At 55.7% G+C, this 20,845-nt stretch overlaps 1 protein-coding gene across 2 annotated transcripts in view; it reads right to left on the bottom strand.

The window, feature by feature from the left end:
• PDE4C (phosphodiesterase 4C) overlaps positions 1–17,659 on the bottom strand; it is a 29,083-nt gene extending 11,424 nt beyond the window's left edge. The window contains exons 1-10 of one of the 2 annotated variants that reach the window (XM_039466890.2): positions 17,605–17,659; positions 16,346–16,796; positions 4,114–4,305; positions 3,271–3,307; positions 3,115–3,188; positions 2,599–2,651; positions 2,125–2,237; positions 1,948–2,041; positions 455–618; positions 160–258 (exon numbers count right to left, since the gene is read on the bottom strand). In XM_039466890.2, coding sequence (XP_039322824.1) covers positions 160–258; positions 455–618; positions 1,948–2,041; positions 2,125–2,237; positions 2,599–2,651; positions 3,115–3,188; positions 3,271–3,307; positions 4,114–4,305; positions 16,346–16,587 — 1,068 coding nt within the window. In that variant the 5' untranslated portion in view covers positions 16,588–16,796; positions 17,605–17,659. Of the gene's footprint in view, positions 1–159; positions 259–454; positions 619–1,947; positions 2,042–2,124; positions 2,238–2,598; positions 2,652–3,114; positions 3,189–3,270; positions 3,308–4,113; positions 4,306–7,956; positions 8,428–16,345; positions 16,797–17,604 lie in introns of those variants that run through there. The other variant, XM_039466887.2, reaches the window with a different exon arrangement.
• Positions 17,660–20,845: the final 3,186 nt, after the last annotated feature.

Genomic DNA, 20,845 nt, shown 5'->3' with positions numbered 1-20,845 from the left:
AGAGTGAACTCCTATTCATCCTTCAATACCCTGCTCAAATTATCCCCTTCAGAAACGTCAGGGAGGATTTGAAAACTGAGTGTCCCTGAGGTCTGGCATAGGAAGAGGTGAAGGAAAGCCCAGGAGTTTTTCCTTGGAAGCCAAGGGCAGGGTAGGTACCTGAAAAATGCTGAATATGATAGCTGTGAGCGGCCGGTTCCCACTTAGCTCTGCCACCTTGAATACGTCAAGTCCCCACTTGTTGGTGTCTTCTAGCTCCTAAGATGTGAAGGGCTAGAGCTCAATTAACCCCAGCCCAACTTCCGCAGACGCTAGAGCCTCCATCCTCCCACCCCAGCTTCCACAGTGAGCCCCATTGCCCAGTATATAGGTGGGTAAACTGAGGCCCAAGATAGGACATCCAGACCAAGCCAGGGACCAAACTTTGATCTTGGCATTGTGGTTGGAGACCCACCTTGGCCAGCTGCTCCTCCTGCTCAGTCTGGACCCCAAAGCGTGGGACGGTGGCTGAGGAGAGGCTGGCATTCTGGCAGAGCCCATGTAAGCCGCTGATTTGGGACACGGGCTTCGGAGGCTCCTCGGCGGTCACCGTGGGCAGCTCCACCTCAGTCTGCTGGTCTGTAGATGGGGCAGGGTGAGGCTCAGAGAAGCCCATTCCACCTGCTGGGATGGTCCTGCCTGGCCTCAGGACCTGAACTTCGCAAAACCCCAGGATCAATCTATTTCCCTTTCTATAGGAACCAAAGTAAGTTTGGAGTAAGGACCCTTTCGGCCGGGCGCAGTGCCTCACATCTGTAATCCCAGCGATTTGGGAGGCGGAGGTGGGCGGATCACTTGAGGTCAGAAGTTTCAGACCAGCCTGAGCAATATGGTGAAATACCATCTCTACTAAAAATACAAAAGTTAAGTCCGGGTGCAGGGGCTCACGCCTGTCATCCCAGCACTTTGGGAGGCCGAGGAAGGCGGATCACCTGAGGTCAGGAATTTGAGACCAGCCTGGCCAACATGGTGAAACCCCGTCTCTACTAAAAATACAAAAATTAGCTGGGTGTGGTGGTGGGAGCCTGTAATCCCAGCTACTCGGGAGGCTGAGGCAGGAGAATCGCTTGAACCCAGGAGGCGGAGGTTGCAGTGGCTGAGATCGCGCCATTGCATTTCCATCTAGGCAACAGAGCAAAACTCTGTCTCAAAAAAAAAAAAAAAAAAAAAAAAAAGACCTTGTCCTCCTTGTAGCTACCTACCCCTCTCCTCTGTTCACAGCTGATCTCAGTGAACCCTTCTGCTAGGCATGGCCCCCCTGGGTGCCTGGGGCTCAGCATTTCCCCCCAAACAGTTCCTTCCATCTCCCAAGCCGGTGTCTGGATCCCTGCACCTCTTCCTAGGCAAATTTCTACTCATGCTTCAAAACCCCGGCTTTAATATCCCCTGCTCCTGGAAGATCCCTTGTTTCTCCCTCTGATCCAGCCCTGACTCATGGGGCTGAAGGTGTCTGTGTCTGGCTGTATCTCCTCATCTCCCGAAGACTGAGGTCTAGAATAGAAATCTTTCTCTCTCTTTTTTTTTTTTTTTTTTTTTTTTTGACATGAAGTCTCACTCTGTTGCCAAAGCTGTAGTGCCGTGGTGCGATCTTGGCTCACAGCAACCTACACCTCCCGGGTTCAAGCGATTCTTCTGCCTCAGCCTCCCGTGTAGATGGGACTACAGGCGAGTGCCACCAGGCCCGGCTAATTTTTTTTTTTTTTTTTTTTTTTTTGTATTTTTAGTAGAGACGGGGTTTCACCATGTTGGCCACGCTGGTCTCGAACTCCTGACCTCGTGATCCACCCGCTTCGGCCTCCCAAAGTGCTGGGATTACAGTGAGCCACCGCGCCCGGCCAGAAATCTTTCTTCCTCTAGTTTCTTAGTACTCCTATAATCTTGTCCAGGCAGTGACTCAACAAAGCTCACCCAGGAAGGTCTGGGAGATGTACTCGGACACCTGGTTCCCGGAGCGGCTGGTTTCAGACAGGTGGGTCAACTCCCGGTTCAGGATCCGCTTGAACTGGGGTGGAGGGAAGGTGCAGACAGTGACCATGGGGCCCCGTGGGCCGAGGCAGCTGGGCTCAGCGATCTGCCCCTGCTCACCTTGTTGGAAGCCATCTCCCCCACCGAGTGCCGGGTCTGTAGAGTCTCCAGCTGATCCAAGCACCAGTCCAGCTCGTCTAGCGTCTCCAGTGCCAGCTTCTGCCCCGTGTCCTCTGGGAGCCGAGGCAGTCAGGGGCCTGCCCCACCCCCGCTCGGGGGCCCCAAGCCCCTCACGCCTTCGTCTCTGCATCCGGACCCTGAAACTGGGGTCCCCCAGGACCCCAGGACTCAAATCCCAGATCTGTCCCCTAAGTGACTGTGTGACCATGTGACCATGAGCAGGTCTGTGGGCCTCAACCTCCCCATATGTAATAAGGTTGTGGCGGGGTCCATCCCCGAGGTATTATTGTTTGATTTTTGCGGGGACGGGGCTATAATTAGCCCCAGTCTAAGGGCTCATGGACTGGGGAGGTCACTATGGAAAGGAAACTCCCAGCTGTCCTCAGCCGGGGAGGGAAGGAACCCATGCATTACCTGCAGGCGGAGGGGGCTGATGGCTGGATGAAAGGTTTCCGACGGGTCCCTGCCTGCCGTACAGCAGCCTCAGGCGTGGATGCCCCGCCCATCTCGCTCCGCCCCCAAATCCTCCAGGTCCCGCCCCTTCCACCCACGTGGAGGTGCCAGAGCCCGAGCCTCAATTTGAAGCCCGCTTTCTGCCAGGCCCCGCCTCTGCCCTCTTCCGGTCCCGCCCCTCCCCGCCCACCTTGTCTCTGCCAGCTCCGCCCTCTCCCCGCCCACCTTGTCTCTGCCGGCTCCGCCCCCGTCCCGCCCACCTTGTCTCTGCCGGCTCCGCCCTCGCCCCGCCCACCTGGTCTCTGCCGGCTCCGCCCCCGCCCCGCCCACATCGTCTCTGCCGGCCCCGCCCCCGCCCCGCCCACCTGGTCTCTGCCGGCTCCGCCCCCTCCCCGCCCACATTGTCTCTGCCGGCTCCGCCCCCGCCCCGCCCACATTGTCTCTGCTGGCTCCGCCCCCGCCCCGCCCTCTACCTACTTGGCGGCTCCTCGGCATTGCTGGTGGGCAAGGACTGCCACGTTGCTCCGAACCGTCCGCAGACTGGCCAGGACCTGTTGGGAGGCGGTGGTCGGCGCTGGGAAGAAGAGGTCGGATCCGGAGAGGATCAGGGCAGGGAGGGCAGGGGATACCCACCTGGGCAAAGGGCGTCACAATCATGTCTTCTCCATGTCTGCGAGGAGACCGGCCATCAGGAAGAGCTCTCTCCCGTCTTCCAGCTTTTACCCACACCACGCCCTCAGCTGAAGAGGCCCTGCTCTCAGGACTTCTCCAGGCGCCTTCTTAGTCCCTGGGCTCCCCTCATGTGACCCTCCCTGAGACCCACCAAAGCCCCTCCAACCGTTCAATCACTTTATTGGCATCTTATAAATGAGGAAACTGAGTCCCAGTGGCAAGTAGGTATTTCCCTTTTCATTATGTCTACCAGGAAGCTCAAATCAAAGTATTTCTTCATTTGCTGCTAATTGGCCTTAATGCGTTTGTTTTTTGAGGCAGTCTTGCTCTTTCACCCACCAGGCTGGAGTGCAGTGGTGCAATCTCCGTTCACTGCAACCTCTGCCTCCTGGGTTCAAGCGATTCTCATGCCTCAGCCTCCTGAGTAGCTGGGACTACAGGTGCGTGCCACCACGCCTGGCTAATTTTTGTATTTTTTAGTAGAGATGGGGCTTCACCATGTTGGCCAGGCTGGTCCCAAACTCCTGACCTCAAGTGACCCGCCCACCTCAGTCTCCCAAAGTGCTGGGATTACAGACGTGAGCCACTGTGTCTGGACGACCTTAATGTTTTTGGATTACCACCCCCACCCCAACAAAAGGCCAAGTTCTCTACACACTTGATTGAGTAAATGAGCTGCCTGGCAAACTCCTACTTAAACTTCAAAACCTTCCTTAAATGGCTACTTGAAGGAGCTTGCTGAATAGAGGAACAAAGGAAGGAGGGAGGGTAGAGGAGGTGTCATCCCACCAACCCCAGGCTCACAGGTCGCTGGCCACAGAGGAGTTCCGCGACATGGCCTTGGGTGAGAGATCATAGTCGCTATCTGAGCGGTACAGGAAGGACTCGCGCCTCTGGCTGTGGTGGACAGGAGCCTGCACGACCCGGCCCAGGCCAGGGCTGGACTGAGGGTCCAGGGCGCTCCTCCCACTCGAGAGCCCATTTTCCAGGTCAAAGCTGAAAGGAGAGAAGGCATGGTCAGAGACCAGGGTCATGACAACGGGGTGCTGGGTTGTGGGCTGCCCCTGGTCTGGTGAGTCTTCCTGGGGTTGCTTGGCAGTGAGGCAGGTGTGATTTCTAGCCTGTTCACCCACCCCCAGCCTCACCGTCAGGAACCCTGCACTCACACTTTGGTCTTCAAGTCTACACTGGACTCCAGGACCTGAGTTCCAGATCTTCCTCACAGTGGCTGTGTGGCTCTGGACAGGTATTGCCTTTCTCTGGACCTCAACCACCCTGTTTCTTTTATATTTTTTCTTTCTCTTTCTTTCTTTCTTTCTCTTTCTTTTCTTTCTCTCTCTCTCTCTCTCTCTCTCTCTTGCTTGCCCACTCTTTCTTTTCTTTCTTTTTTTGACAGGTTTCCACTCTGTCACCCAGGCTGCAGTGCAGTGGTGTGATCCTAGCTCACTGCAGCCTCGACCTCCTAAGCTCAAGCCATGCTCCAGCCTCAGCCTCCTGAGTAGCTGAGACTACAGGTGCACGCCTTGGCTAATTTTTAATTTCTTCTGTAGAGACCGGGTCTCACTATTTTGCTCAGGCTGGTCTTTAGCTCCTGGCCTCAAGCAATTCTCCCACCTCAGCTTCCCAAAATATCGGGATTACAGGCGCGAGCCACTATACCTGGCCTCTCCTGTTTTGTTTTGTTTTGTTTTTTTCTTTCCTTCTTCTTCTTTTCTTATTTATTTATTTATTTATTTTTTGAGATGGAGTCTCTGTTGCCTGCGCTGGAGTGCAGTGGCGGTGCGATCTCGGCTCACTGCAACCACCGCCTCCCGGGTTCAAGCAATTCTCCTGCCTCAGCCTCCCGAGTAGCTGGGATTACAGGTGCGCGCCACCACGCCCAGCTAATTTGTGGGGTTTTTTTTAGTAGAGACGGGGGTCTCACCGCATTGGCCGGGCTGCTCATGAACTCCTGACCTCGTGATTCACCCTCCTCGGCCTCCCAAAGTGCTGGGGTGACAGGCGAGAGCCACCGCGCCCGGCCTCCCCTGCTTCTAGTATGTGCCTGATGTAGCCCATCCCTGAGAGCTCTTCGAGGAGGTTACAGCATCCGAAGACTGCCGCTGGATGCCCATACTGCAGAGACAAACTGAGATCTGGCTCCTATGGTAGACACGTGGACTGGAAACAGTTTCTTGGGCTCTACTACCTGGAGGAGACCGGGGTCCTGCCTAGGTCCTGCGCGCGTTAGAGAGATCCCACTCCCGGCCAACTTGACCACACCCTTGGCCACCTGCCACGCCCCCAGAGCTCCAGGCTCCACCCTCAGCCCATAAGGCTCCGCCCCATGACCATCGACCACGCCCCCAGCTCGCAGCGTCCTGCCCTCGGCTCCCCAACTCCTTGACTTCATCGTCAGCCTCAACGTTCCGCCTGTTCTCTTCCACCTCCAGGCCTTTGCACAGGCCGTGCCCTCTGCCCGGAGCACCCTCCTCCTTCTCCACACCACCTGTCCGGTTCTACCCTCCGGCCACACCCTCGGGCCCCTCCTCTTTGGGCTGAGGGGTCAGAGAAAGGGCTTAGGGCAAGGACTGGGGCGCAAGAAGGGAAGATGGTGACCTGGGGGTGGGGTTTTCAAGAAGAGCGGGCGGAAGCAGCACCGACAGGAAGACACCGGGGACGGCCCGAGGCTCTGGGTTCCCGGCCGAGGACCAGTGTCCAGCTGGTTCGGGCCATGAACTTAGGGTCAAAGGTCACCCTATCCCCGACCACGGGCGGGGTCGGCACCCCCGCGTCGGCTCAGATCTGGGTAGAGGTGGGAGATTCGGCAGCATTCGGTCCGGCTTAGTCAAGTAGGACCGGGTCTGAGTTGGATCTGATCACATCGAGTTGGGCTTGGTCCAGAAGAGTCTGTCAAGAGTTCGGGTGGATTCGCTTACGTCCGGCTGAGCTCGGGAGAGTTCGGATAAGTTCGAGTTTGTTCGACTAAGTCCGGTTAAACTCGGTCTACTTCGAACAAGTCCGGGTGACGCTCGGGCCGAGTCGGGCATATGGGTCACGTCCGGCTACACTGGGGTTAGTTCGGGTATCTCCGACTGCGACCCGCCGCGCTCGGCCTATTCCGTCAGGCTCCGGCGGATTTGGCGGCACCGCTAAAAGCCCCCGGCAGGCCGAGGGGGCGGGGCTTCTTAACCCTTCCCTGCCCAGTCTGGGGCTCGCCCTGGGCGCAGTGGCGCTACCGGAGAGGAGACGCTCTTAGGGGCGTACTGGAAGCGGCGGATACCCCAAATCTGCCCCTCGAGGGGAATGCGGGTGGCGAGACATGCGGGTGGCGACCCCCTACTGCTCTCTCGCCTCTCCCCCACAGGAAAACGCGCCTACAGACAAATAGGGAAACTGAGGCCAGGAGCGGCCACAAGGTGTGCAAATCCGGATCCTGGGCGCGGAGGGTTAAGGGCTGGGTCCGGTTTTTCTTGGGGCGGGGGAGGCTGTTTTTCTTTCTGCTCTAAACTTAGCCAGGAGCGGCGGGGTCAGGCTGTGGTTCCATGACGCGGGCGGCTCGGGGGTAGGGCGCCCCGGCTGTGGGAACGGCGCGGCTGCCTTTTGGCCAGGCGGGTAAACTGAGGCAGGGAGGTCGGACTTGGATTCGTTCGGGTCCGGCCTGCGCAGGGCCCACCTTTGTTCATCCTCACTTCTGGGTACGCGCGATGCGCCCTCGTCGCCCCTGCACTCTCTCCAGCGCCTTCAGAAGGGACCGAGCTTCGCTGGTGTTTGGTGCCCCAGGTCGCTCTCGGAACCCCCACTCCCCTACTCCCCGGCTGAAATGGAATCACCAGGAACCACGATCACGCCGTCTCCTTCCAACCCCAGCTGTGACCTGACAGGGGGGACCTCCCCTCTCAGCCAGACTGCGTGCCAGACTTACCAAGTGGGTGCCAATTCGGCGCGGACCGAGCGCAGGGTGCCAGCCACAGTCGGCGCCCACAAGCCCCACTCCGAACCCCAGCCTCGCCGGTATCCCGCCCCACGAGTTCACAGCCGTTTCTGGAAAGGCGGGGATTCGAACCCAGAGGAGTGCACCGAGTGCTTAGAGGATAGATACAGCGCAAGCAGCTGTGGGGAGCGGGCGCGCGCTCAGCCTGGGGCTCCCGAACACCCTGCCTCGAAAACCCCATCAATTCAGGTCTTCCTCTGTGATCACCCAGGGTTCCTTGTGAGGTCCCCAGGACATCTCTTTGCTGGCACGGGGACGGGATGGTGGCAGGAGGAAACGCCAAGGGGAGGAGTGCCCCTTCCCCCTCCTCCCACTGCCCGGACGCACAGCCTGCCTGCCCCAGGCCAGCGAGGGTCAGGAGGAGACGTGAGCCTCAGCCCGTCCCACTCTGGGCCGCACAGCTGGAAGCGGACAGACGGCTGGTCCCCTGGGCCTATGTTCAGGCAGCGGGTGGAGACAGACAGAGACAGAGAGGGACAGAGTCGCCAACTGCAAGACAGAAGTAGAGTGGAATAGGGGGAGAAAGATACAGAGAAAGCGAGGGAGACGCAGAGCGTCCATGCTCTGACCCCGGCCCCGGCCTCAGCTGTCCCTGCCCTTGTCCCTGTCCCTGCCCTTCCCACCTCCGCACCGGGCGTCCCGGTGACCCCGCCAGGCCCTCTGTCCCGCCTCACCACAGCGGATGGGCCACCGTGAAGCGCCGCTGCAGGCGGATGCTCTGATTCACCAAAAGCTTCCTGAAGAGCCCCGGGGAGCCGCGCGGGGAGCCCCGAGGGGAGCCGGGCCCGGGGGCCGGGGCGGGCGCGGGGGGGCCCTGCATCGCCAAGACCGCGTGGAGGCTGGACCGAGAGCCGGCTGCGCGGGACCTTTTCTGGACAGCTGCAGGGGCGGGGCCCAGCGGGGAGGGGGCAAAGGGCGCATCGGCCCCGCCTCGCGCTGGGACGGCTCCATGACGACCCTCGGGACAAACGGGGAAACTGAGGCATAGAGTCAAACGCAACTCTGCTCCTTTTTTTTTTTTTTTTTTTTTGAGACAGGATTTCACTGTGTTGCCCAGGCTGGAGTGCACTGGCACAATCCTAGATCGTTGCAATCTCAACCTCCTGGGCTCAAGGGATCCTCCTACCACGGCCTCCCGAGTAGCTGGGATGCACGCCCGCACGCCCCCACGCCCAGGCTAATGTATTTTCTGGAGAGATGCGGTTTCCTTATGTTGCCCAGGCTGGTCTCAAACTTCTGGACTCAAGTGATCCTCCTGCCTCAGCCTCCGAAAGCGCTGAGATTACAGGTGTGAGCCATCGTATCTGGCCCAACTACACCACTTTAGAAGGCTGCCCCTAAGATCCCAGAGCCTGGGTCTTTCTCAGCCTTCCTCTGAACACCCATGGCTAGTGAAGCTTGCTGGGCTGATAACTCCTAAAAGGTATAAAATGAGGGAGTCAGAAAGGAAGGTGCCGAGAGAAACAGCTGTCCTGCATTCCCAACGTTTCCAATCGTCCTCTACCCATTTTTCAGATGGAGAAACTGAGGCCCCATGCCACCAAACAGCCCACCAGAAACTATAAACCCTTAATCTTTGCCAAGTGGGGAAACTGAGGCTTCCATGGAGGCGGTCACAGGCATGGGGCTTTGCTGCAGGGTAGTGAGACTCAAACTCAGGTTCCCCTCTCCCAGCAGTCCTCCACGCGAGTCCCCACGTGACCCCCCCCCCCATCTGCTTTGACATTCCCCAGGCCCTGTCTCTGGATGTCTTCGCCTCTCCTGCTGTCTCATCCTGGACAAACATCCGCACACCACCTCCGCCAAGCCTTCCGTCCTGCGAAGCCTCAGCCGCCCACCCCTGCCCTCGGAGGGACCTCACTGTCCCAGGATTGCGGCGGGGGCGGCGGGGGGAAACTCTCGTGTCTGGGAAGATTCCCAGAGTCTGTACCAGGTGCTCTACCCTTGGAATGCTGGGATCGGGCTGGCCCTGTTCCAGTCTGCAGAAAAGGAAACCAAGGCTTAGCGTGTGTCACACATGGAGGAAGGACCCAGAAACATCCCTGTCACAGGCAGAGGCCCGGGGGACCTCCCAGCAGCTGAGGCCCGACCGTGCCCCTTGCTGTGGAACAACCTCTGTCTCTCAACCTGAACCTTGCCTCCAGGGAGCTGCCCCAGTCTTGATGTCCCCAAACACGGTACCCATGTTTCTGGCAGTCCTGGAGAAGCCACATTGATCAGGGCTTCCATTGGAGATCCTGAGTCAACCCTGCTAAGGCCAGATACATGCGATTCTCCCCATTGTACAGATGAGGAAACAGAGGCTCTGAGGAGCGGTCACACAGCCCAGAAAGACAGAGAGTCTCAGGTATCTGGCCAGGAAGCCCCCCTAACCCCCCACAGCCTTGCAACCAGACACCTGGTGGGAACCAGACCTCTCTGTTCCCAAGACAAAAATACCATCTGTGGCTGCTGGGGCAGACCTAATTATAGCCATCCCTAGGGGACAGAGGCTGCTAGGATTGGCCTAGTGGGGACACTGGAGCCAAGGTCTGAGCAGTCTTGACACCACCTCCCCGCCACTGTGACCGGGGTGACAATGGTTGCATGTCCCCAAGGAGAAACTGAGGCACAGAGCGATTCAACCCCTGCCCCAAAGTCACAGACAAAATAGGAGGCTTTTGATTTGCAGTAGCTTTGAAGCTCTCGTGAAAAAAAAATAAAAATAAAAATAGGAAGCTAAGACTCATGACATAAACAGTGCTTCAAACACACGCGGCACTCAGCCAACAGCCGTGAAGGTGAAAGTCATTGGATTTTCAGAGGCAACCTATAAAGTGTGGATAACTATTCCCATTTCGAGGATGGGGCTACTGAGGCACAGAGAGGCGCAGTCATTTGCCCAGGGACACACAGCCATAAGGTGCAAGACTGGAATCATTGGAACCCAGGCAGACAGTGTTCTTCCCAGCCTGGGTCCTCCCCCTCCGAATGTGTTAACTCACTTCATCCTCTCTGAAGTCCCAGATATAACTCTCACGTTAATATTTTATCAATACTTTTACTATTAATGTTTCACTCATAGACTTATTTCTAACAGGAAGGTGTTTTTTTTTTTGAGACGGAGTTTCGCTCTTGTTACCCAGGCTGGAGTGCAATGGCGCGATCTCGGCTCACCACAACCTCCGCCTCCTGGGCTCAGGCAATTCTCCTGCCTCAGCCTCCTGAGTAGCTGGGATTACAGGCACGTGCCACCATGCCCAGCTAATTTTTTGTATTTTTAGTAGAGACAGGGTTTCACCATGTTGACCAGGATGGTCTCGATCTGTCGACCTTGTGATCCACCCGCCTCGGCCTCCCAAAGTGCTGGGATTACAGGCTTGAGCCACCGCGCCCGGCTAGGAAGGTGTTAATTAATAGCTGTTGGGATGGAGAAACCTGGCCCCTACTTGATCCTGGGAGGCCCTCGAAGCCTCACTGGGAAAGGGACAGAAGCTACAAGAGGTTTGGAGAGAAATGCCCCACCCCGACCCCATCCCTGCATTACTGCATGACCAGGAGAGCTGCCCAGTAGCCTCAGGTGCCTTGATTTTTATTTTATTTATTTATTTATTTATTTATTTATTTATTTATTTATTTTGAGACGGAGTTTCGCTCTTGTTACCCAGGCTGGAGTGCAATGGCGCGATCTTGGCTCACTGCAACCTCCGCCTCCTGGGTTCAGGCAATTCTCCTGCCTCAGCTTCCTGAGTAGCTGGGATTACAGGCACGAGCCACCATGCCCAGCTAATTTTTTGTATTTTTAGTAGAGACGGGGTTTCATCATGTTGACCAGGATGGTCTCGATCTCTTGACCTCGTGATCCACCCGCCTCGGCCTCCCAAAGTGCTGGGATTACAGGCTTGAGCCACCATGCCCGGCCTGATTTTTATTTTTAATTGTAGTTTATTGTATATATATTTTTTGAGATGGAGTTTCACTCCTGGTGCCCAGGCTCTCAGCTCACTGCAACCTCCGCCTCCCAGGTTCAAGTGATTCTCCTGCCTCAGCCTCCCAACTAACTGGGATTACAGGGATGTGCCACCACGCCAGACTAATTTTTTTTTTTTTTTTTTTTTTTTTTTGTAGTTAGTAGAGATGGGGGTTTCACCATGTTGGTCTAGCTGGTCTTAAACTTCTGACTTCAAGTAATCCACCTGCTTTGGCCTCCCAAAGTGCTGGGATTACAGGCGTGAGCCACTGTGCCTGGCCTTATTTTTTTGAGACACAGTTTCATTCTGTCACCCAGGCTGCAGTGTAACGTCTCGATCTTGGCTCACTGAAACCTCTGCCTCCCAGGTTCAAGCAATTTTCCTGCTCCTGCCTCAACCTCCCAAATAGCTGGGACTACAGGTGCATAACACCATGCATGGCTAATTTTTTTCTTTTCTTTTCTTTTCTGTTTTTTTGAGACAGAGTTTCGCTCTTGTTACCCAGGCTGGAGTGCAATGGCGCGATCTCGGCTCACCGCAACCTCTGCCTCCTGGGTTCACGCAATTCTCCTGCCTCAGCCTCCTGAGTAGCTGGGATTACAGGCACGTGCCACCACACCCAGCTAATGTTTTTTGTTTGTTTGTTTGTTTTTGTTTTTGTTTTTGTTTTTGTTTTCGTTTTGTATTTTCAGTAGAGACAGGGTTTCACCATGTTGACCAGGATGGTCTCGATCTCTTGACCGTGTGATCCACCCACCTCAGCCTCCCAAAGTGCTGGGATTACAGGCTTGAGCCACCGCGCCTGGCCCTTGTATTTTCAGTAGAGATGGAGTTTCACCATGTTGGCCAGGCTAGTCTCGAACTCCTGACCTCCCAACTTTGGGAGGCTGAGGTGGGCGGATCATGAGGTCAGAAATTTGAGACCAGCCTGACCAACACGATGAAACCCCATCTTTACTAAAAATACAAAAATTAACTTGGTGGGTGGCACATGCCTGTAGTCCCAGCTACTTAGGAGGCTGAGGCAGGAGAATTACTTGAACCCAAGAGGTGGAGGTTGCAGTGAGCCAAGATCATGCCACTGCACTCCAGCCTGGGCGACGGAGCAACACTCTGTCTTAAAAAAAAAAAAAAAAAAATGGGGCCAGGCGCGGTGGCTCAAGCCTGTAATCCCAGCACTTTGGGAGGCCGAGGTGGGTGGATCACGAGGTCAAGAGATCGAGACCATTCTGGTCAACATGGTGAAACCCCATCTCTACTAAAAATACAAAAAATTAGCTGGGCATGGTGGTGCGTGCCTGTAATCCCAGCTACTCAGGAGGCTGAGGCAGGAGAATTGCCTGAACCCAGGAGGCGGAGGTTGCGGTGAGCCGAGATCGCGCCATTGCACTCCAGCCTGGGTAACAAGAGTGTGAAACTCCGTCTCAAAAAAAAAAAAAAAAAAGACAGTGTGAGCCAAAGGTGCCTTTTGAATGTCCCTTCTCTGGACAGACACTTTTCTCCACTGCCACCAGGTGGCCCCAGAGAGATTTTTTTTTTTTTTTTAACTGGGTGTTTTTTGCCCATTTTATAGATGAGTAAACTGAGACGTGGAGAGGGAGATGACTTGCTCAAGTCTCCACGGAGGGGTCAACCAGAATGAGGAGGGTGGGGGCTGAGTCACATGCATAGATGCTCACAGAGGTCAAATCACACACTCCTTTGCTCCAGCCCCTCCCATAGCCCCCCATTGCCCTCAGATCTGAATTCACACCTCCCTAGAGGCTTCATGTGGCCCACCCCTGCCTGACTTCTCTTGGCTTCCTCTGTTCCAGCCTCTCCCTACTCCTTGCTGTTCCCTGAATCAGCCAGGCTTATTCCCACCCCATGGCCCTTGCCTGAATGCCTGTCCCCTGCTGATGCTACGTCTTTTGGGTTACAGTCAGAGAGTCACCTCCTCCAAGAGGCCCTCCCTGACTAGCCAGGTAAATGCCTCAGAGAACCCTCCAGTCATGGGTACCACTCCCTCAAGAACAAGGCCAAATCTGCCTCATTCCCTGCTGTTCCTCAGTACTTGCACTTAGTAGATGCTCAATTAATGCTTTTATCAGCCAGGTGTGGTGGCTCATCCCTGTAATCCCAGCACTCTGGGAGGCCGAGGTGTGTGAATCACTTGAGGTCAAGAGTTTGAGACCAGCCTAAGCAACATAGCAAAACCCCGTCTCTACTAAAAATACAAATATTCGCCAGTTGTGGTGGTGGTCACCTGTAATCTCAGCTACTGGGGAGGCTGAGGCAGGAGAATCACTTGAACCCGGGAGGTGGAGGTTGCAGTGAACTGAGATTATGCCACTGCACCCCAGCCCAGAGTGAGAGACTCCGTCTAAAAAAAATAATTAATAAGTAAGTGCTTGTAGCATAAACAGAGAGGCTCTCTTCCCATCCTCCAGCCACACTGATCTGTTTTCAGCTCCTCACATGCCTGATCCTCTTGAGTCTGAGGCTTTGCACATTCTGTTCCTTCTACTTAGAATACCTTTCCCTTTACTCACCCTGGCTGATCTCTTTCCTTCTGCAGGCTAAGCTTAGATGTCACTTCTTCCAAGCAGTCCTCCCTCACTCCCACCCTGCTGCTGGGTCGGGAGACTCCTCTGGGTTTGTTCCCTGATCTTTCCCCATCACCCTGTGCCTTCTCCACCTGGGATGAGTCTGTCTCCACCATCAGCCTGGGGGGACACAGCTTCTTGGTCCATGGTTGTGTTCCCAACACAGGGCCTGCCACCCAGTAGGTGTTTAAATGCCTTCTCAACAAAATGCTAGCCAGGCACGGTGTCTCACGCCTGTAATTACAGCACTCTGGGAGGCTGAGGCGGGCAGATCACCTGAGGTCAGGAGTTCAAGTCCAGCCTGCCCAACATGGTGAAACCCCATCTCTACTAAAAATACAAAAAAAAAAAATAATAATAATAGTTGGGCATGGCAGGCACCTGTAATTCCAGCTACTTGGGAGACTGAGGCAGGAGGATCACTTGAACCCAGGAGGCAGATGGTGCAGTGAGCTGAGATCATGCCATTGCACTCCAGCCTGGGCAACAGAGTGAAACTTCATCTCAAAAAAGAAAAATGCTTGGACCCTCCCAGACCCCTGTGATCCATTTAGGGCTGTGGAGAAACACAGCCCCAACAGTTTTTAGGGCTAGGAAAAGAGCCGCAAGCTGGGGACCCTGTGTGTACCCGGCTCAGGCACAGAATGTTCACCTCACGGATGATGCTGAGGCTCCAGGAGGCACCACCACTTGCTCAATAGCACCCAGCAGTTTGGCTTTGGGGCCTGGCCTTGAACTCAGTTTCCCTGGGTTTCCCCGCCCCCAGGGTGAACCCCTCCCTCCCACATCAGCATGAACAAGCACAGTGGTCCACTGCATACACATCCACATATGTGTGACTGCAGTGCGTATGAGGTACAGCACAACAGGTGTGTGCACAGACACTCGTGCAGAGGGACACCCGATCCACTGCTCCTGCCTCCCAGAGCCAAGTGGGGGCTTCCCATAGACAAGCTCACACCAAGGCTCTGTTTGTTCTTTCTTGAAAATGGAAAGTTATGAGTCACCAGTAGGGAGAGGGCAGGCGGAGCTTGAAGGCAGGGAGGGGGAAGGAGCTCCCGGGTCACCTGAGAACAGCCCCAATCCCTCCGGACGGCACCAGATGCCTCCCAGGCTGCTGGAGGGCCAGGCTGGGGGAGAGAGGCCAGGCTTGCTGACAGAGTCAGAAGCCTGTGGCCCCTGGGTGAGGGTGGTGGGGGGGTGGTCCATGCACTAGGACGCGATAAAGCCAAGCTCCAGAGCAGGGAAGCAATTCATCCGAAGACACCCTGGACTGGACTGAAACCTGGGATGCTGGTCCCGCTGACTTGGCTCCCCTCCAACCTAAAGAGGGCTTGGAGTTCCTGGACCCTTCTCCCTGGCCCTGGAGCCTCCACCTGGTAGCTGGAGACCCTCAGGTCGGGCCTCCTGGGAATTCTAGTTTACCTTTATGAGTCTCTTCTGTGTCTCTTCGAACCCCACCCCACTCAGCTTACACGAAACAGAAGGAACGGCCCCTCCTTAAGTGAAAGAAATTTCCTGTGCACAAGCTTCCCAAGGGACTTCCCTTCCTCCCACAGGGGAGCAGGGTGGGACGAGGGAGTGGAGGTGGGGGAGGGAGAAAGAGGAGGCTTCTCCCCGCAACACTGGTGGCAGCCTGCCCTGGCTCTTTTATATTTATAATATATTAAATAGGCTGGGTGCGGTGGCTCACACATGTAATCCTAGTACTTTGAGACTAAGGCAGGAGGATCGTTTGAGGCCAAGAGTTCAAGACCAGCCTGGGCAACATGGCGAAACCCCACCTCTAGCAAAAACACAAAAATTAGCTGGGTGTGGTGACATGCCCCTGTAGTTCCCAGCTACTCAAGAGACTGAGGTGGGAGGATCGCTTGAGCATTGGAGGCAGAAGTTGCAGTGAGCAGTGATCAAGACACTGCACTTCTACCTGGGTGACAAAGTGAGACTCTGTCTCAAAAATAAAATCGTGTGCGTGTGCGTGCGTGCGTGCGTGCGTGTGTGTGTGTGTGTATTTATATCCAAGCACCCCAGGGTTACCTCAGGTGCTTGAGGCGGTCACAAACCTCCCCCACAGCCCTGCGGACATTTCTCGGTTCGGAAAACCTTCAGAACCCCAGCTGGGTTAGCGCAGGGACAGTCACACTCAGCCACACACCTACAGGCACCACAAGGAGAGACACACCGGTATACCCGCAACTGCCTGGGGACACATGGACTCATACCCAAGCATGAACGCACAGGAACACCCCAAGCACATCTGATCACTCCAGTCTCATGCGCGCGCGCGCGCACACACACACACACACACACACACACACTTTCGGTCCCAACCGCAAGTGGGCACACCCGGTCACACAGACCCTCAAGCCATGATGACACCAGCACCCTGAGCGCCACCCCTCCGTAGAAATAGCTTTTTCCTTCCAAGCGCCAGCCTCAGCCAAGCAGCAGAGACCCTCCCCCACTCCCGCCAGGCCCCGCGCGCCCCTCCCCCCGCGCTGCGGGAGGGCCCTGCCCCGGCCACCTACCGCCTGCAGGAGGAAATGGGCCAGGACAGCCGCGACTTCCTGATCCCGGGCCGCGGGCTCAGGTCCTGCTCGCGGCAGCCCGCGGACTTGTCCGGGTCCGAATGGAAGCGCTGTTGGATGCGGATGGGGCGCCGGGGTTGCCGCCACAGGTGCTTCGGGGCCCTGGCCGTGCCGTGGCGGCCGCGAGGGCGACTCAACCTGCTGCACGCCTCTGCCCCTTCGCCGAACCCCAGGGTCTCCATGCGCCAGAGAAAGGAGTCTGGGATAGCCGGGAGCAGGAGTCGTCCCCTTGAGCGGGCGCCGAGGAGCGTCTGCGCGCGGGTCCGGCCCAGGGCCGGGAGTGCAGGCGACAGCGAGGAGCTGTCCGCGCCGGAGGTGCTGAAGCGGGGAAGGTGGAACCCAGGGCTCAAGGTGGGGCCGAAACCGAGGAGCTGTCGATTCCCTGATGGTGCTGAAGGGCAGAACAGGGGAGAAGAACGTGGCGAAGGGTGTTGAAGCTAGGGGCTGGAGAGACGCCCGCCCAGCCCCGAGAACAGCCTGCCGTCCCCGCTAGCGCTGCGTGGAAAAGAACCAAGACAAGGACTTGGAATGGAGAAGACAGAAACTGTTCACTGATTGCTGCTAAATGAAGGACAGGGAGACAGGGTTTCAGGAGACCCCCAGGGCCCGAGACGCTGTCCCTCCCTCCCGTGTTGAAAGAGAAAAAGGTAGATTTAGGCGCTCCGGGTGGGAGACAGCGAAGAGCTGTCCGCGACTGGATGGTGCTGAAGGCAGGGGAGAGAGACGGGTTTGGGAGCACCCCCAGACCAGGGCATCATCTGCCCAGGAGGTGCTAAAACCTGAGCAGTGACGGGTCCTCAACCTTCCCCAGCAACAGTGGCAACAAGAAGTCTGGAAGCAGAATCAGCACTCTGGTCTTCACAGGTACGTACAGATAGCGGTCTTTCTGCCAAGCCCAGAAGGTAGGCTCCGCGGTTCAGCCCCAGAAGGGGTCTCTTTGGAGCCCTAAAACACAACGCCCACCCATGCCAGGCAGGGAGCTAAGAAGGACAGAGAAATTGGCAAGGCTGTGACGGGGCCTCCCATGTCTGGGATGAGCACAGAGGCTACCACTGGCCAGACCTCCAAACAGCCACCAGTAGAGATGGGCAAAGAGAAGTCAGGTCTCTCTAAGAAACAACCTAGTTCTGCTTCGAAGACCCTCCCCACCCCAAAGCCACAGTGCAGCTGAGTTGGGGGAGGACTGGCAGAAAACCCACCTTTTGTGGAAGCTGAGGACAGGCAGGAGGAGTATCTCTGAGACTCTTGCGCTTTTAAAGCCGCACCAACACTCAGACCCTCAGCAGAAATGGCAGGATCTCATTCGCCCTGAGAAAGTCCCAGGCCCCACCTCAAAGCCACGATTCCTGCCATCAAATCCCAGGCCTGCCCCTCCCTGTCAGTTCTGGAAACTCAAGTCCCCACCCACCAGGCATCTTAGTCTCAGGGGTAATTTCCTGGGAAGTGGCAAGGAGGGGTGGAAACATATTCCATCATGGTTAACTGAAGTAAGCGTGAACAGCAGCAGGGCTGGGCGGGTGAGTGTGGTGCAGAAGGAGGGGATTTTGTACTCCCAGGGTCACGACTTGGTGGAGGCCTCTTGGGCTGGGGCAGGGAGGCATTTGGGACCATTAGGGTGCCACTTGTTGCAGCAGATTTGGAAAGAGCCTCGATCTTTTTGGATGTCTCAGAAACATTCAACAGGGTGTTTCCCATGGAGTCTGCCTCCCAGCGACCCCAACCATGTCACCAGATTGGAGAAAAGGAAAATGTTTGAGCTGGAAAGTCAGACCGACTGAATTCAAGCTTCAGTACCATCACGTCTTGCTGTGTGATGCATGACAAATGACTCCCTCTCTGTTCTATGCTTGGGTGGTTTTGTCCCTGTTCTCCACTCCCCCGCCACCCCCAAGAACTGACTGTGGGAGACAACTTGGCCCAGTGGTGAGGAACACGGTCACTAGCTGGCTCTGTCACTTCCCCTCACAAAGCTTTTTTTTTTTTTTTTTTTTTTTTTTTTTTGAGACGGAGTTTCACTCTTGTTACCCAGGCTGGAGTGCAATGGCGCGATCTCGGCTCACCGCAACCTCCGCCTCCTGGGCTCAGGCAATTCTCCTGCCTCAGCCTCCTGAGTAGCTGGGACTACAGGCACGCGCCACCATGCCCAGCTAATTTTTTTTTGTATTTTTAGTAGAGACAGGGTTTCACCATATTGACCAGGATGGTCTCGATCTCTCGACCTCGTGATCCACCCGCCTCAGCCTCCCAAAGTGCTGGGATTACAGGCTTGAGCCACCGCGCCCGGCGCTTTTTTTTTTTTTTTTTTTTTTTGACATGGCCTCCCGCTCTGTCACTCAGGCTGGGGTGCAGTGGTGCAATCTCGGCTCACTGCAACCTCCACCTCCCAGTTCAAGGGATTCTCCTGTCTCAGCCTGTCAAGTAGCTAGGATTACAGGCACGTGCCACCAAACCCAGCTAATTTTTGTGTTTTTAGTAGAGATGGGGTTTCATCATGTTGGTCAGGCTGGTCTCAAACTCCTGACCTCGTGATCCACCCAACTCGGCCTCCCAAAGTGCTGGGATTTCCGGCATCAGCCACCATGCCAGACAATTTTTGTATTTGTAGTAGACACGGGGTTTCATCATGTTGTCCAGGCTGGTCTCAAACTCCTGACCTCAGGTGATTCACCTGCCTCAGCCTCCAAAAGTGCTGGGATTACAGGCATGAGCCACCGCGCCTGGCCCTGGCGGTAGGTCTACTTTGTAAATGTTATCCAAATTTCCTCACTGCTCTCCAGCCATGGCTCCCACCCTTGTCCAAGAACCAGTATCTCCTGTGGCCAGAACTGACCAAATCTTCCTCATCTCCTTTCACTCCTGTCCCTGACAGCCAATTCTCCCCAACAGCAAGCCACAGGGAATTTTTTAAATGCCAATACTGATAAAATCTGTCTCTAGAAAACACACTTCTGGCTCTCCAGGGCACCCCATGAGGTCTCGTGTGTGGTTTCAGCCCCTGCCCACTTCCTGGGGCTCCCTTCCCACCCTCCAGCCACACTGGTCTGTTTTCAGCTCTTTACACACCTTAACCTCTTGAGTCTGAGGCTTTGCACATTCTATTCCATCTGCTTGGAATGCCCTTCCCTGCAGTCTCGCTGGTTGAAGTCTCTTTATCCCTCAGGCTAAGGTTTTGTTTTTCTGTTTTTTGTTCTTTTGTGTGTTTTTTGGGTTTTTTGTTTGTTTTTTATTTTTTTGAGATGGTGTCTTGCTCTGTCACCTAGGCTGGAGTGCACTGGTGCAATCCACCTCCTGGGTTCAAGCGATTCTGCTCCTGAGTACCTGGGACTACAGGCACATGCCACAACGCCTGGCTAATTTTTGTATTTTCAGTAGAGATGGGGTTTCACCATGTTGGCCAGGCTGGTCTTGAACTCCCAACCTCAAGTGATTGACTGGCTTCGTTCTCCCAAAGTCTTAGGATGACAGGCATAGCCAGCACCCCCAGCCCTTTTTTTTTTTTTTTTTTTTTTTTTTTTGAGACAGAATCTTGCTCTGTTGCCCAGGCTGGAGTACAGTGGCACGATATTGGCTCACTGCAACCTGTACTTCCCAGGTTTAACAATTATCCTGCCTCAGCCTCCAGAGCAGCTGGGATTAAAGATGCGCTCCACCAAGCCTGGCTATTGTGTGTGTGTGTGTATGTGTATTTTTAGAGAGACAGGATTTCACTATGTTGGTCAGGTTGGTCTCAAACTCCTCACCTCAAGTGATTCCCCCACCTCGGCCTCCCAAAGTGCTGGGATTACATGCATGAGCCACCACACCCAGGCCCTCAGGCTAAGTTTAAATGCCACTTCTTCCAGGTAGTCCTCCCTGAGCCCCCTCCATGTAGGAGCCTCCTCTAGGCTCCTCTGTTCCTCTCCATCACAGCATGATTACTTTGTCCTGTCTCTGCCTGGTATAATCTGTCTCCCCCATCAGCCTGTGGGTATCTCCTTGTGCATGGCTGTGTGCCCAGTGTATGCCCAGTACAGGGCCTGGAACACAGTGGGTGCTTACTTAGTAAATTCTTTCCAGATAAAGTTAAGAAGGGTTCAGATGGATGAAGTGGTCTTCCTCTCCTGAAGCCGGCCCCTTTAATCCCCATCAGCCTCCTCACCTGCCCGGGACCACGCTGTGTCTTCTCTCTGTCCCTTGAGCCTCAATGGTGAACACCACACGGGCACTCGGTTCGACCTCTCCAGGGAGCCCAAGGCGGCTCGGCAGCGGTGGCAGCAAGGGGGGCCCTGAGAAGCCTCTCCGGATGATCCCACCACCATTGGGGCTCACAGGGGCCAAGCCAAAATCCACCAACCCCAGGACCTGCTGGGAGAAACCAGCAAGACATGAGCAAGTTCTTGGGCATGGGACCTCACTAGGACCCTGAAATGCTCTCGCCGAGACACTTGGACTAGCCCAGAA

The sequence above is a fragment of the Saimiri boliviensis genome, chromosome 14 (assembly GCF_048565385.1).
Source record: "Saimiri boliviensis isolate mSaiBol1 chromosome 14, mSaiBol1.pri, whole genome shotgun sequence".
NCBI classification, from domain to species: domain Eukaryota; kingdom Metazoa; phylum Chordata; class Mammalia; order Primates; family Cebidae; genus Saimiri; species Saimiri boliviensis.
The sequence above is the reverse complement of the archived record's forward strand: the minus strand, read 5'-3'. Positions and strand labels throughout refer to the sequence as shown.